Raw genomic sequence first — 15,523 nt, 5'->3', positions numbered from 1 at the left:
GGTGCTTGGCTGCGCATGCTGCAGCCCCCCCAAAATTGTGTACTTAACTTACAAAAGGAAAACATGACCCCGAAACATTGGATTCTAATTAATTACATTGGACGGGACCCTCATTCTCATCGTGCGTCTTTCCAGATACATATTACACACATACATACATACACTTCATTTAGATAAATAAACCTTAAAAACTCCAAAGGCCTCGACGAGCTCCCTCCCCCCAATAGTTCCCCTGATAGAATGATCTGTTAAATGGCGGCCGGATCCATAGTCGCGTTGGGCAGTTGCACCCAGAAAGCCTCTTCTGCGCTCCCAAAACGGTTTGCATTTGATTGTTATAGTGGTGCTGGTGGCATTGGTAAACATAGTCGCGCCGACTATTTTTTTGACGACGACGACGACTTCGATAACGACTTCTACGACGACGACTATTACTCTTCTGACGACGACCACGTTCACTCCGAGGACCCGTCCTCGCTCACATTCGATAATTCTACTTCCGCCAGCTATCCGACCATGCTTCGCTCTTCCCTTCGTTCCTCAAGAGCTCTCTCGTCGTTATCCCGCCAGGCTGCTGTTGCCGCTGCGCGAGACCTGAGAGACCATTTCCCTTCACGGCATACCCTCGAAAACAGCCTTCATACTCTTGCATTATCTCCCTCATCGCGGCCGTCGGTGAATTCTTCCTCTTCTTCATCCTTTTCTTCCTCTCCGACTTCTTCACGAATAGGCATCGCCCCGCAGAATCTTTTCCTCCTCCCACCGTTCCTAAAAAGCACACCTTCCCCCGGTCCATCGTACACGAACCGCGCCACCGATAATGATCCAGAGGCCCCTCCGATCCCGACGAATGCTACCGAATCAACGGTAATAACCGATTCCTCTGATCCGAATGCCAGTCGGTTTTTTCAATACGGTGTCAGTGTTTCATATGTATCGAAATCGAAACGATGGGATCCCGCGAATACGTTTAATTTTAGTCCGTATAAACGGGTTTCTTTTGAAGAGGATTGGGCGTTGAGGAAGAAGGCGAGGCCGAAGACTGGGCAGGATGCATTTTTTGTTAGTAGGGTTAGTGATACTGGAGCTGTGGCTTTTGGAGTGGTATGTATTCTCTTCCTTCCTCTTCTCTTCTATTCTCTTCCCTGCTCTTTTGGGGTTTATTCTGTTTGGAAGGATGGAGGGGACTAACTTGTGGGATATTGAATAGGCCGATGGTGTGGGAGGGTACTCCATGAGTGGAATTGATTCAGCAGACTTCTCACATACATTATGTGAAGATATGGCAGAGATATCGTATCATTCGGAGGTACCGATGAGGGCGGATATGTTGATCGAAGCCGGTTACATCTCAGCGTGCAGTAATCCCAACGTCCTGGGAGGAGGGAGTACAGCATGTGTAGCAATTGCAAAACCAGATGGAACAATGGAGGCTGCAAAGTATGTTATTATTTTCCCCCCCCAATTTACGGCGGGAATCTACGGATAGCGATCACCTATATACTCCAATATACTAACATGACTACAGTCTAGGTGATTCCGGCTTTGTAATCCTTCGTGGTGGAAGAGTCCATCATACCTCTCAACCACAAACCCATGCCTTCAATACTCCCTTCCAACTCTCGGTTATCCCATTGGAAGTCATCGAACAGGCCCGGAAATTTGGTGGTCCGATTCCTATCAGTGACCGGCCCCGAGATGCCCACGTTGATATCCATGATCTCCAGCACGGTGATGTTCTAATCTTCGCCACAGATGGGTTGTGGGATAACGTATCCGCCCAAGATGTATTACGATTGGTATCGAATGAAATGGTATCAGCAGGGGGGTGGATAGAAACACCAGATCATGGTATACAAATCGGAGAGGATCTATCAAGACTTGTGGATGAAGATGGAGAGAAGACTTCGCTTCAGGGGATTATTGCTAAGAAGGTTGCGTCTAAGGCGAAGGATATGAGTGTTAATAGTAAGGTTGATGGACCGTTTGCGAAGGAGGTTAGAAGGTATTTCCCGGGAGAGGTGTATCATGGGGGGAAGAGGGATGATATTTGTGTACTTTGCTGTGTGGTCGTTGAGGTTTGTGACTTCTTCTCCTTTTCCTTTTCCTTTTGACCGTTCTCCCCGTTCTTCCCTTCTTTTTGAAGGCTTTGCGATTCTGATTGATAGATTGATTGAATGAGTACTAATGCCATCGAATAGTGGGCTGTCCCGACTCCTAAGTCTGAAAAGGCAGAGGCACCGGTAGAAGATGCTGAGAAGCAGATCGAGGCGGCACCAGAGACGCCAAAGACACCAGAACAACAACCACCTACCACCCCTCCATCACCACAAATACCTCCAGTTGAAGAAGTCCCACCTCCTCAGAAGGAAGAGGCTATCTCTGCGTTTGCCGCAGACCACCTACGAGGACTCCCCGGTGGCGGTGGACCAGGTGCTCCTTCTCCAAGATTATAAAATAATCTTTAACACTTCAAAAGCATTTGTTGTCACCGATACTATAAGTCCTTAGAATTTCCAAGGTTCACAACTGACTAACCTCCCTCCCTCCTCGCCCTCATCGTCCTTCCTTCCCTCAGATACCACTAATGGGTCACATATCCCCAGTTCAATGTGGCTCAGTCTCGAAGAAAATATTATACATCAAAAATGCATTTTTCTTGTTACAAAACAGGGTTTTGTTTTTGTTTTCCTTTGTGAGGGGCTGGATGGGATGAAAGGGGTGTTTATATATATATCTAGACAGAACTGTACTCGTTATCATCCTCTTTCCTTTTGTTCTCATGTACATGTATACTAGGACGGCATACCACTTTCTTTTTTTTTTTTCCTTTTAAGACAAGCCCAGATTCGTCTTTTTGTTTTCCCCTTTTGCTTTTTTAAGTGGATACCTAGGTTAATTTGCATGGAGCGCTTCATGGCCTTTGCTTTTCCTTTGCTTTTCCCTTCCTTTTCTTAAATTTTGTTCCTTTAATTGCCTTGCTTTTCTGGTGGTTTACAAACTTCTACGTATCTATGGATGTCCATGGATGTTGTATAGACTTTTGTAGATGGAGAGGACGGATAGTATAACTAATTCCTAAGAGATGGTGTACCTATCGGCACCGGCACCAGGGTCTCTAACTGCATCTACAATTAAGCCTGTTATGAACAGAAATATGGCTTCAGGAAATGGTATACTATAAGATCCCGCAACAGAAAAAAAAAGACAATATATGCAATACCCAACGCCAAATAAGATAGTGAAGACATTACTCGGCTCCGAATTAACATCCATAAAAAATATAATAAAAAATCACCTACTTCACGCAGCATTAACAACCCCTCCACTTCCAAAAACCCCACCGCCACTCTCGGCCTTCCCAATCAATTTCTTCATACTACCCCATTCATCCCCTCTAACCCCTTCTAACCCTCCTAATTCATTTCCAACCTCGAATATCGTAACCGTAGAATCCAACCCACCGACTGCGATCCTTCTCCCGTCGGTCTCCTCCCATGCCAATTTATTCAAACTCCTTGTTAACAAACTCGTCGCTCCGGCTCTAACAGTAGGTGAAACCTTCGCCACGGGTACTTCGATATCAACCGTTAAATCCCATACCTCCAGACTACCCGCTCCATCTACCAACCCAAATACACCGGGTTTCACAGGAGACCATTTTGCATCATAAACTACATCTTCTCTCGCAAAGTCCATCAATGGGGTTGCTACTAACGGTTGAGCACCCGGGACTACCGCCGTAGCTGTCGCAGCAGGTGGTCTAGCCTTCCATAGTTTTACAGACCAATCCAGACTTGCCGATAATACCAAATCTCCAAAGTCTACTGGACCCTTTACTGGATGAAAGTCGATTGCCATTATGGGTCCCGCGTGACCTCGATATGAGATTCGAGGTTCTACACCGGCTTTTGCTCCTGCTCGGTCGTATCGGTGGCATGGGTATATCCCACCTTCTTCGGTTCCTACGAGGAAGTATGTAGGATCCGAATAAGGGAATGCCATACACGTTGGAGCTAAATCGTCGTTTCGACCGGGACTTGGAGACGTAAGTTCTAATACTTCCAGGGGGTTTGCTAGCATATCCATCGACCATCCGCATACCAATCCGTCTGTAGAACAACTGACAATGTTGTTTGCGTTTTGTGTTCCGACTACTTGGACGCTGTAGACCGGGTGGGAGTGACCGGATCCCGTTAGGGGACTGCGAAGTACTGATTGTGATTTTGCGCGGGTATCCCAGATTAAGACTTGTCCGGAGTAAGCACCGCCGATGATGAGGTTTGGATGGTATGGACTGAACCGAGCGGTTAGGACGTCGGATTGAGCGTGGAAGATGTATTCTGGTCGGTCGTGGAGGTGGAGGTTCCAGACTTGTACTAATCCGTTGGGGTCGTGTGGTGCCGATGGGTTTTTGGTGTATGATGCTAATACTAATTCTGGGAATTTGGGTGAGAAGTGGATATCGCTGACTATACGTTTTTTAGACCATCGATCTGAGTAGAATTGAATCGTTTCTTTGATTTTCCTGCCGCCTGAGTCTTCGTCTGTGGTTGAGTGACCGAGACCGTAGTCCGCTAGGATGTCGTAGTCTTGGTCTAAGGCTCTTTCCATGACTTTTGTACTACGTTCGATGAATTCAGCGAATTCGTCGGTAGAGGTGATGACTTGTTTTTCATCGTCGTCGAGTTCTCGGACTTTATATTCCTTTTTGGCGGATGCGCCGGTACCGTCGGCGCCATCTTGTGTGGCATCCGCGGGGTCTATTTCTCTTGATTGTAAAGCGGCGATTTCTTCTTCTAATTCGCGGATGCGGTCTTTTAGTTCTTCTTCTTCGGGTTTTGAACGGTTTGAGGGTTCGCCTTCGGCGTCGACTTCAATGTCGTCGGTGCCTACGCCTGTTGATAGCCATGATTCGGTTGTTTGGACTTGTTTGCTGTAGGTTACTATTTCTTTTGTTGCGGCGGGGGGAGCGTCGTAGATTACACGGGGGGCGATGGTGGTGAGGACTTGGTGGGATATTGTTGCTACTGTATGTTGTGAGGATTCGGTGCTGTATAGAATTGATGTATTAGTGATGCTCAATGTGGTGGTGGTTTAGATATGATAATAGTGGCTAGGTAGTGGATGAACATGGAAGGGAGAAGGGCATACTGGGGAATAGCGTACTGGGCGGAAGTATGTTCGGAGACGTTTGATTCAGCGGCACTCAGCACAGAGGTAGGTCTACTTATACTCTTTTTGCTGGAGGGGCCTGCGGAACCTGGTCTGCCTTCGCCGATGATTTCGTGGATTAGGCTGTCTATGTCGGATATTCTGTCGTCAAGACGGGCGGGGCCGCGGATTGCTTGTGGAGAGGCAAACTATTATCTTATTAGTTAGAGTTATAGTTTATCCTTTTGTGTATATAGATACATAGATGAGTATTATGTATCTGCATATCGGTTGAGTAGATATGGAATTTGGATTTTGGATTGTGGAAAGGGAAAAGGGGATTTACCTCAGTTTCACCTGACCTAGAGGTTGAGAAGTGATCTCGCCGTAGCTCACGCTGCCGTTTGAGAGCTTCGAGTTTGGCTCGCTTTGCGAGGATCTCTTCTTTTCGGGAGGACATCTTGGTGGTGAAGATGCGAAGGTCGACCGGGGCGTGGTAGGAGCAGGGAATTGTGGATGATTGGACCCTTTTGCTATCCCTTGGGCGGGAATGGTTTATGACCGTATGGTGGGAGGAGTTAGGATGTCGGTAGATGCCAATTGAAGGTGAAGAGGGAGGGAGTGTCGATTGGAGGAGGAGAAGGGTGATGATGTAGTGGGATGTAGATATGGAGATATGTGCTTGGAGAGAAGGGAAGAAGAGAAGGAGAACGTGGAGGTAGAAGGTGAAGCTCGTGTTGTGCTGTTGTTGGAGCTTGCCCCCGGAGCATCCCGGTGTTGCACAGAGGTTGCCCAGGTGTCTTTCCCGGAGAGCCCCGGGGCCCGCCAATACGATATCGCTCTGAGTCTTCTTCCTCATCCATCGTTCTCTTTTCAGCACTAACCTAACCCTCCTCATCCATCCTCTCTGGCTTCAACATTGCCCTGTCCTGTATACTGCAAAATCATAGACGACTTGACGATATAAGAATATCACTCTTTCACTAGTGAGATTAAAAGTATATCAACAAGATGCATCCGTCCCGACGCGCCTACGTCGAAGAACATGTAAGACTCTCTGCTCAATCTTTAAATCTCAAAGATATCTATACTATTCAAAGAACTTCTAACGTTTATACTCACATCCAGAAAGAAGATGAGGATATGGGCATCTCCATCGATCAAGTCCGTAAGTAGCTCTTTTACCTACTCTCCATCACAATCAGCTCCTCCGTTTTTCTAACATAAGATCCTCTTATAGCGACGGACCATGACTACATTCTCCCCTCGATTTCCGGCATTGCCCCAGAAAAAGCATCCGCCATAATCCAACAATTCGATAAAAAGAAACGCGCTGCAGCGATTACAGTACCAACAGATGACAACCGTGTCAGAGCCAAACTCCGAGAACTCGGCGAACCGATTACACTATTCGGAGAAGAAAAGAGTGATAGAAGAGATCGATTACGCGCCTTACTTGCTGCGCAATTGGAATCTGGTGACGGATCCCGTGGGGTCGGTGGAGGAGTTGGTGGCGGCGAAGATGTGGATATGGCTGATGCTGATGAGGAGGCTGGGGGAGAGGTCGAAGAAGAGTTTTATACGGAGGGAATACCGGAGTTACTTTCTGCTCGACAGCATATCGCACAATTTTCGCTAGAGAGGGCGAGGGATAGGTGTGAATTGCAACAGTCAGAGAGTACGGTTCAATTGAAGGAACATATAAAACACAGGAAAGGGTTGAAGGATCGGTTGACGGGGTATAACCTTTTCGGAACACAGTTGGCTGGCGACCGACCCGTAGCCATTGCGAGATTTTCGAATGATTCGAAAACTATAGCTGCAGGAAACTGGGATGGTGGAATCAGATTGCTTTCGGTGCCGAATATGGATATCGTACGGACGCTGAGAGGCCATACGGACCGAGTTGGTGGGATATCTTGGTCTCCAATGTCTGGGTTGTCGGAAGAAGCCGCGAGCTTGGTATCTGGTGGTGCAGAGGGGGATATTCATCTGTGGAATATGAAGCAGGATACACCGGTCGCAAGTTTACTAGGGCATGGCGGACGGGTGTGTAGAGTTGAATACCACCCGTCAGGGAGATACATAGGGTCTGCGTCGTACGATACGACGTGGAGGCTGTGGGATGTGGAAACTACGAGCGAATTGTTGATACAAGAGGGACATTCGAGAGAGGTATTTGCGATCTCGTTTCAACATGATGGAGCCTTAGTTGCTACTGCGGGGCTGGATGCTATTGGAAGAGTGTGGGATTTACGAACGGGAAGAACTATTATGATTTTGGACGGGCACATTAAAGAGATACATGGATTGGCATTTTCACCGAATGGGTACCAAATTGTTAGCGCGTCCGGGGATCATACAGCCAAAGTCTGGGACGTGAGGAAGGTTAAGTGCATTTCCTCCATCGGAGCCCATGCCTCATTGGTTAGTGATGTGCGGTTTTTTGACGGAGGGGTTGATACTGGAAGAGTTCTAGATGATGGAGAGATTGAAATGGGAGATCGGGGTAAATATCTTGTTACGGGAGGCTTTGATAAGATGGTTAATATCTACAGCGCAGATGATTGGGCGCTAGTGAAGAGTTTACCGGGACATTCGGGGAACGTACTAAGTGTGGATGTTTCGAAGGATGGGAAGTTCATACTGAGCAGCGGGCACGATCGGACGTGCAAGTTGTGGTCGAGGGATGATATCGAGTTTTAGTTTTTGGTCTCCTCCCTGATATATAGCTTTCCTTCGGCTTGGATTTTCGAATTCGAGGCTAATCCATCCTCTAGGGATTGATAATAGATAAAGTATAGATAGTACTTAAGAGGGAAGTGGTATGAGATGATGATATAGACAAAAGCACAAAAATAGTAGTAATGTAATATACAAAGAATACGCCCTAGCCTCCCCCCTTCCACCCGGGCATCTAGACTATAATAAGCCCCCCAAATTGTCTCTCGCTTTCTGTTCGCGTCTGTCGCTCTTCCTACCCCTCCAACGGCCCCACTCCAATAAAGTCGCTCTAATATTGGATATATTCACGACATAAATCGTGCAATTATAAAAATAAAAAAAGATTGGTATAAGGGTCATGAGCGGGATATCATTTTAAATTATCGGGTTTCTAGTTTAAGCCTTTGCTTTGGCATCGCTAGCAGCGAGGTTTACCAAGTAAGCTTCGAGGTCGAATTTCGGGTCATCGGGATTGCTGATGACTAAATTATATTCCACCATATTAGTATCAAGTCAAGATAATTGTATCATCATCATAATTATATATATATATATATATATGAAAAGAAGGTAAGAAGGAAAGAATTACCAGTATTCCTCTGATCAGGTGGCAACAAGCTCTTCTTGTATTCTACCTTAGCTTGCTGTATTAATTTCTCCTTGCGATCCCACTCCTGCTTTGCATTGTGGTCGGCTTCCTGTTTGTAGAGGGTTCGCTGGTGCTGGAAGCCGTAGAGAACGCCGAAGCCGAGGAAGGACCAGCGAAGGATCTATTTTATACACACACTCTGTTAACTTGGAGTCTTCAATTGATGATACCCGATGGTGATATCGGGTGGTAGTGGTAATGATTGTAGCCGGCATGTGAAGATAGTATCGCCACCGCCAAACATCGTCACCACTGTCTTTTATCTAGGTATCTGAGTACTTATGTAAAAGAGGGGAGTAGACATACGTTTCCTGCAGGAGTGGCCATTGTGAGGGTCAAGGTGGGAGGGTAGATAGGAGGATTGATGGAAGGTTAGGTCGGGTGAGAGGCAGTCAATGAATGGTAATAGGATAGAATGAGCCGAGGGGAGTTAAGTTGGAGGTCAGTCGTGAATGAGAAATTTATTTTTTTAGCAGCAAAAAACGGGACGCCTTTTCTCCGTCGTTCGCGACCGGGAATAGTCCCCGGTTGCTACTTCTAATCGAGAACCTCCCCGGAGACTGACCCCTTCCCGAGATACATAGTTAGAACCCGAGTTTCTAGTTACCGTGTACATTATGTCAGCATGTAAAGGTTACAGGGACCGGCCGGAGAGACATTAATATAATATGGATACACGCGACGCCCCTCAATTTAGATTTAGATTTTATTATATACGAGTACCTGAATTTAAATAAAAAGGAGTCCAATGGCGATTACGTATATTCACAAAAATGTTTAATTAGTTAATCAAGTACTGCAAGTTAACTGGCACGGATTATAGTTCTGATGAGGGTGAAGTAATTCTAAAGGACCAAATATGCAAATGGCGATGCGAATTGGCTGTGACCTGAGGAGAGGACAGCCTGTTGATTTCTATGGAGTGCGTGGTGGTGGTGTATAATTAGTTACAGACTTCCACCACCCACTGCTTTGATCCCATTCTCAGCCCAGACCAACATCCTTATCCTTCTTATCATTGTTGGTATCGTGTCATCTCTTCCTCATCCATCTCGACTTCCATTACGTGAGTATACCTAATATCTATCGATATCTATATCGCTATATAGATATATCTCCCCAATTGATCCATGACATAGCTGACGGAAACCCTATCGCGTGTTTGCTTCACACCAGCTCGAAAGAGAATACCCGACGCCCAATGGCTGACCAGTCAAGCGTCCGGCAGAGGAAGAAAGGTGCCCGGGGCACCACTCCCGCTCCTGCCTCGGACGACGAAGTCTTACCAAAAGCCATCACCAAAAATGTTGCCTCGTCAAAATCCTCAAAAAAGAAGGTCAACATTGGCCATCTTGTCACCTTTAGCATTGTTACCGCTCTAGCCTTTGTCACAAGATTCTACAAGTTGAATCATCCCAATGAAGTCGTGTTCGATGAAGTCCACTTTGGAAAGGTATTTATTTCTGTTTTCTTCTCCTTTTTTTTTTTTTTTTTTTTTTTTTGGATTTAATAAATATTTCATGGTGATGGGAGGCTAATCTATACTGTCGTAAATAGTTCGCATCGTTCGTACGTATACCTAACCCGATACAATTGCCTGTAAACCGAATAAAACAATTAGAACTATACTTACAATTTATTTTTGATGGATAATATAGTATCTCCAAAGAACATACTTTTTCGATGTCCATCCACCATTCGGAAAACTTCTGTTCGCCCTTATGGGCTGGTTCGTCGGCTTTGACGGCGACTTCAAGTTCGACAACATTGGAGACTCCTATATTGATAACAAGGTCCCATATGTCGCCTTCCGCACAATGCCTGCTCTCCTTGGTTCCCTCACTGTCTCTGTCGTCTATCTCACCATGTGGGAGAGTGGTTACTCCGTTCCTGCTGCTCTCCTCGCCGCCGGTCTCGTTCTCTTCGGTATGTCTCCAACGATTCTCTAATTCCAGAGTTAAAGGCTAATAAAGGATTTAGATAACGCCCACATTGGTCAGACCCGATTGATCTTGCTTGATGCCACCTTGATCTTCTCCATGGCCTGCTCCATCTTCGCTTATGTCCGATTCTACAAGATGCGACACGTCCCATTCTCTAGAAAATGGTGGAAGTGGCTCCTCCTCACTGGTGTCGCCTTGTCTTGCGTCATCTCCACCAAATACGTTGGTGTCTTCACTTTCGTTACCATCGGAACTGCTGTTGCCATTGATCTCTGGGGCCTCCTTGACATCAACACCGGACTCACCATCCAAGAGTTCGGCTATCACTTCTTGGCTAGAGCAGTCGGATTGATTATTGTGCCATTCTGCTTCTACCTATTCTGGTTCCAGGTTCATTTTGCCATCCTCTACAGAAGCGGTACTGGCGACGATTTCATGACCCCTGCTTTCCAGGAAACTCTGTCCGATAACTTGATGACCCTCTCCAGCACCAACATCCACTACTACGACAAGATCACCCTCCGTCACAAGGATACTAAAGCTTATCTCCACTCCCACACTGCCAGATACCCCCTCCGTTATGACGACGGCAGAATCTCTTCCCAAGGACAACAGGTTACTGGATACCCACATAATGACACCAACAATCAATGGATCGTCCTCCCAGCTGCCGATTTGGCTGAGCAAAAGACCGCCCTTAAAGTTAAGAGCGGCGATGTCATCCGTCTCCTCCACGCTGTTACTGATACTATGCTCTTGTCTCACGATGTTGCCTCTCCATACTTCCCAACCAACCAAGAGTTCACCACTGTCGACCGTGAAACCGCCATTCAGCGTATCAATGACACTCTTTTCGAGCTTAAGGTCGAAGGTGTTCGTGTAGGACACGACTTCAAGACCATGTCCAGCCAGTTCAAGCTCATCCACTACCCTTCCAAGGTCGCCATGTGGACCCATACCAAGCCACTCCCAGAATGGGGTTTCAAGCAGCAGGAAATCAACGGCAACAAGAATGTTCAACAGACCTCCAACATCTGGTATGCTGATGATATCCCATCTCTGCCAGAAAACGACCCACGTAACGATAAGACACCAAAGAAAGTCAAGTCCCTCCCATTCTTGGTCAAGTGGTTTGAACTCCAACGGGCTATGTTCCACCATAACAACGCCTTGACTTCGTCTCATCCCTATGCCTCCCACCCAATCCAATGGCCTTATCTCCTCCGTGGTGTCTCCTTCTGGACTAAGAATGATACCCGCGAGCAAATTTACTTCGTTGGTAACCCACTTGGCTGGTGGTTGGCTTCCTCCCTTCTTGCCGTCTTCGCCGGTATCATCGGAGCAGACCAGGTTACCAAGCGTCGTGGAATTGACGCTCTGGACTTCCGTACCCGCTCAAAGTTGTATAACTCCACTGGGTACTTTTTCATCGCATGGGCCACCCATTACGTCGCCTTCTTCATTATGGGACGTCAGCTCTTCTTGCACCACTACCTCCCCGCCCATCTTGCTAGTTCCCTGGTAACAGGTGCTCTGCTCGACTTTGTCTTTAACAGCGAGGGACAGGATGAGACTGTTCCTGAGCATGTGAAGGCTGCGCAGTCCAATAAGAAGCCGGTGGTTAGAACTCTAACTGGTGTTTTGCCATCGAGCCCCTCGGAGCCTATCAAGGCTACAGCATTGTCGTGGATTGTAGGAAGCGTTGTTTTGGCCGTCATCATTGGAGGTTTCTTGTTCTTCGCTCCGTTGACTTACGGAACTCCAGGATTGTCGGTTGAGGAGATCCTGCAGAGGAAGTGGTTGGGATATGATTTGCATTTCGCAAAATAAATCCTAGGGTGAAGCAGTAGGAAACAGTGGGGTGGTCAGCTGAGGATTTGAGAGTCAGATATTTTGATGGGAGGGGAGACGCAATAGTTGCTGGTATATATTACCTTGCACAGACGAGTGAAAGATAGGAGAAGGTTGCTTTTTGCTTTACGTTTTTAATGGGTGCGTCCTGGACGGGCACATATATATCATTACTACCACCCGCACGCCTTACTACCTAAGTAACTAAACAACATTAGGAGCAGCATTCCATCGGTGGAAGAGGAGGGATTGTTCCTCTTTGGTGTTTTAGTGTCCTTGTCTTTCCTTTGGAGTTTTATATGTTCTCTTTTCCCCTAAAGCCTTAAAAGTGTAAATATCAGTTTATTCAATGCTTTAATTAGCATACTGTCATTAAACATTCTCTGTAACCCCGGTGCTTAGACCTTAGATTAGTTTGATCAAATACTTCTTACAATACTTAAACGACCAGTTGGGAGGAGGTTATTTCAATTGACTTGCTGTTCTGGATGCTGCAATCCGAATCCGAGGATACCAAATATACCACGTGACCTGCAAACCTCGACTTTTCCAACGACAACCCACCATTCCCACACATTACAACGTCACGACTTTCTCCCACTACCCCCACTACACGCTCCGTTCACCCCAATTGGCCGGCGAGAAACTCATCTGCTCCGGCTCTTCCCGATGTACTCTCTTCAATTGAGGAGGGGCATTGCTCGAGGCCGTATATGGCACACTTCGGCGCTCTATCAGGGTTCACAACAGGCCGTTGTTCATGAGCACGGATACGGACAGCTACAGCAACAGACGCGGGAATTTAGTGGTTCTAGAAATTTATGGGAGGAGGAAAAGAAGGATGATGATGCTGAGAAGAAGGTAGCTGCTGCTGCTGCTGGGGCGGGCGGTGAAGCTCCGAAGCGTATGTATTCTTTCTTTTCTATCTTCTCCGTTATTTCACATCGACAGATGTTTTATATACGATATTCTATTTTTCATTTTATTATTAAACCCCGTAATCTTAAACCCCATATATATATCTGAGTGGAGAATGCTGACAGTAAGGAATCGGGTGGGGGTATTTTAATAGCACGAGTGATTCCCAAAATGAACTTCGCAGAACTTATGAAAAAGGCGACAAGTCTTCGACAATCAGTCTTCAAGAAACCACCAGAGGCAGCCGCTACCTTCAATCCAACCGCACCCACCCCTCCACCTCCTTCAGCAGCAGCACCAACCACTGCACCTCCTCGACAGCCAACCTACCAATCAGAACCCAGCATCCAACCCCCCAAGATTCGACGAACGGGCGCCGAAATCCCCACAGATCTAATCTCCTCGGCCTCTCAATACGAACAAACTGGGGTTGACAGAAGAGCAGCAAGATTAGCAAAACACAAAGCGCGATTAATGCAAGATGGCTCTCAAGAGGATAGAAGAAGACGAGTAAACGAAGATCAGCAATCACAGCCACTTACGTTTTCCGATCGAGAGGCTCAAGTCCAGGATAGAGCGTTTGCACAAGCTGGAGCGTATGATTCTTCCTCTAGAGGAGGAGGCAAGGGAAGTTTTAGAATCAAACGTGTTGGATCGACGGCTCACGGACCAGCTGGTGGAATGACATTTCAAGACCGTCTTAGGATGGCTAGGATTGCTAGGGGTGTTAGTCCTGATCTTGCGGGCGATAAGCAGGGTTCACCAGAACAACAACAGCAACATGCGTTTGAAAGCGAGGAAGGTGAACCTGAAGTTAGATCTGAGGTTAGACAAATGGTCGGAGGGCCTAGGATTACTACTCTCCCTACAAGGTCTATTTTACCACCTGGTCCACGAATCTCAAGAGCTCAAGGCCCACGTGGTGCTGCTGGTGCCAGCCGTGGTGGTCGCGGTGGCCGCGGTGGTCGTGGCGGTCGCGGTGCGGCAGGAGGAGTAGTTAGGAAGACGAGAGCCCAGAGGGCTTCTGCGCGTAGGGCGCTTGAACTAGAAGAAGAGGAATTGGATCATGAGTGGAATGAAATGACATCATATCCTAAACCTGCCCCTCCGGGGACAATTGAACCACATCCGGTGTACGATACGACGAAGCCCTATCATGCGGACGTTGGAGATCTAAGCCGATGGATTCCGGCGATGGGAGCGGGGAATACAATCGCTGCGAAGAAGTTACAGTGGGTTAACAAACCGAAGTGGGAGAAGATGTCGGAGTATGCTCCTAGAGCGTTGTTAGGTGACGGGATTTTGGTACCCGGGGAGGTGTTCAAGGCTACCGGTTTGGGGGATAAGAAGATAGCGAAGGAGGCTGAGATGGCATTGAGTATTGCGGAAGCTGGAATTTTGAGAAACCCAACTTTTGGAGGGAGGGATCGGGTGAAGTTTTTGGAGGTTTTGAAAGGGAAGGTGGGGGTTGGAGGGGAGGCTAGGGCGTAAGGGTAGGAAGTAGTGATTCTGCTTGCTAAGATTACCGGCCGCTTCGATCATCCTCCCTTTGCCTTGATATGAACTTGGTATAGTGTATATAGGTGCTGTGAAGGTGTTTGTATAAACCTGATTTCCTTTTTTAATGAGAGGGTCTTTCCATCAAGACTTTTCTCGGGATATATATTGTACATTACTATCCAGAATCAAAGATCGTAGTTTACGAATACTACATAATCGATCTTTTTTTACTCTACTGATGATCATAGGTATAGTTCGAATTCATGAATTCGGAAGCTATCTCAGTGTCTACGCATATATATTCGGTCCTTGTATCGTAAACAAATTGATCCATTTCCTTTTGATAATATGCTGATTATAAGCCAAAACGGAATTCTCTCCACATATAGGTCAGTAGATTTCATGGCTATCTAGACAGTGGAGGTATTCTAAACCATATATAATAAAGGCAAACGAAAAACTTCGACAGACGAAGGGTAAAGAACTTAAGGACAGGTAAATGTAAAAGATTCAAAGTATTCATCAAATGTCAAACTGTTCTAGCTTTAAGATCTTAAAAAAAAATGGGGGTGGTCTCTTCTGTCTTCTCTTTCAAAACGCAACGAAAGGGGAAACAATCCGCTGAGAGGGTTAAACTGCCAAAGAAAAAGTGTAGTCGTAGTATTGCTTTTTTCCTTTTTTTCTTTCCATATCGGTCGATATATCTATACAAGGAGGATGAGGAATAGTCGTGGTCGTTATATAAAACGAACAAAAGGGAAACCGAGAAAAAGGAATCATAGAA

At 46.6% G+C, this 15,523-nt stretch overlaps 6 protein-coding genes across 6 annotated transcripts; 4 read left to right on the top strand and 2 right to left on the bottom strand.

Annotated features, from left to right (window-relative positions):
• Nucleotides 1-252: 252 nt before the first annotated feature.
• Nucleotides 253-2,456, top strand: AOL_s00078g215 (uncharacterized protein; the record flags this gene model as incomplete). The annotated part of the gene is made up of 4 exons (XM_011123478.1): nt 253-1,104; nt 1,211-1,440; nt 1,529-2,078; nt 2,202-2,456. 4 exons carry the CDS (start codon nt 253-255, stop codon nt 2,454-2,456), a joined length of 1,887 nt encoding a protein of 628 aa, XP_011121780.1.
• Nucleotides 2,457-3,303: 847 nt separating this feature from the next.
• AOL_s00078g214 (uncharacterized protein) lies at nt 3,304-6,052 on the bottom strand (the record flags this gene model as incomplete). The annotated part of the gene is made up of 3 exons (XM_011123477.1): nt 3,304-5,053; nt 5,155-5,363; nt 5,501-6,052. The coding sequence occupies 3 exons, from the start codon at nt 6,050-6,052 to the stop codon at nt 3,304-3,306; spliced, it is 2,511 nt and encodes an 836-aa protein (XP_011121779.1).
• Nucleotides 6,053-6,165: 113 nt separating this feature from the next.
• AOL_s00078g213 (uncharacterized protein) lies at nt 6,166-7,860 on the top strand (the record flags this gene model as incomplete). Its single annotated transcript, XM_011123476.1, has 3 exons — nt 6,166-6,201; nt 6,283-6,322; nt 6,395-7,860. The coding sequence occupies 3 exons, from the start codon at nt 6,166-6,168 to the stop codon at nt 7,858-7,860; spliced, it is 1,542 nt and encodes a 513-aa protein (XP_011121778.1).
• A 414-nt stretch (nt 7,861-8,274) lies between these two features.
• AOL_s00078g212 (uncharacterized protein) lies at nt 8,275-8,854 on the bottom strand (the record flags this gene model as incomplete). The annotated part of the gene is made up of 3 exons (XM_011123475.1): nt 8,275-8,360; nt 8,468-8,648; nt 8,834-8,854. 3 exons carry the CDS (start codon nt 8,852-8,854, stop codon nt 8,275-8,277), a joined length of 288 nt encoding a protein of 95 aa, XP_011121777.1.
• Nucleotides 8,855-9,728: 874 nt separating this feature from the next.
• Nucleotides 9,729-12,300, top strand: AOL_s00078g211 (uncharacterized protein; the record flags this gene model as incomplete). The annotated part of the gene is made up of 4 exons (XM_011123474.1): nt 9,729-9,980; nt 10,085-10,096; nt 10,186-10,453; nt 10,508-12,300. 4 exons carry the CDS (start codon nt 9,729-9,731, stop codon nt 12,298-12,300), a joined length of 2,325 nt encoding a protein of 774 aa, XP_011121776.1.
• Nucleotides 12,301-12,990: 690 nt separating this feature from the next.
• On the top strand, nt 12,991-14,730 carry AOL_s00078g210 (uncharacterized protein; the record flags this gene model as incomplete). Its single annotated transcript, XM_011123473.1, has 2 exons — nt 12,991-13,225; nt 13,394-14,730. The coding sequence occupies 2 exons, from the start codon at nt 12,991-12,993 to the stop codon at nt 14,728-14,730; spliced, it is 1,572 nt and encodes a 523-aa protein (XP_011121775.1).
• Nucleotides 14,731-15,523: the final 793 nt, after the last annotated feature.

Source organism: Orbilia oligospora (genome assembly GCF_000225545.1).
Source record: "Orbilia oligospora ATCC 24927 unplaced genomic scaffold scaffold00078, whole genome shotgun sequence".
NCBI lineage: Eukaryota > Fungi > Ascomycota > Orbiliomycetes > Orbiliales > Orbiliaceae > Orbilia > Orbilia oligospora.
Note: the sequence above shows the minus strand (reverse complement) of the source record. Positions and strands in the feature narration are given on the sequence as shown.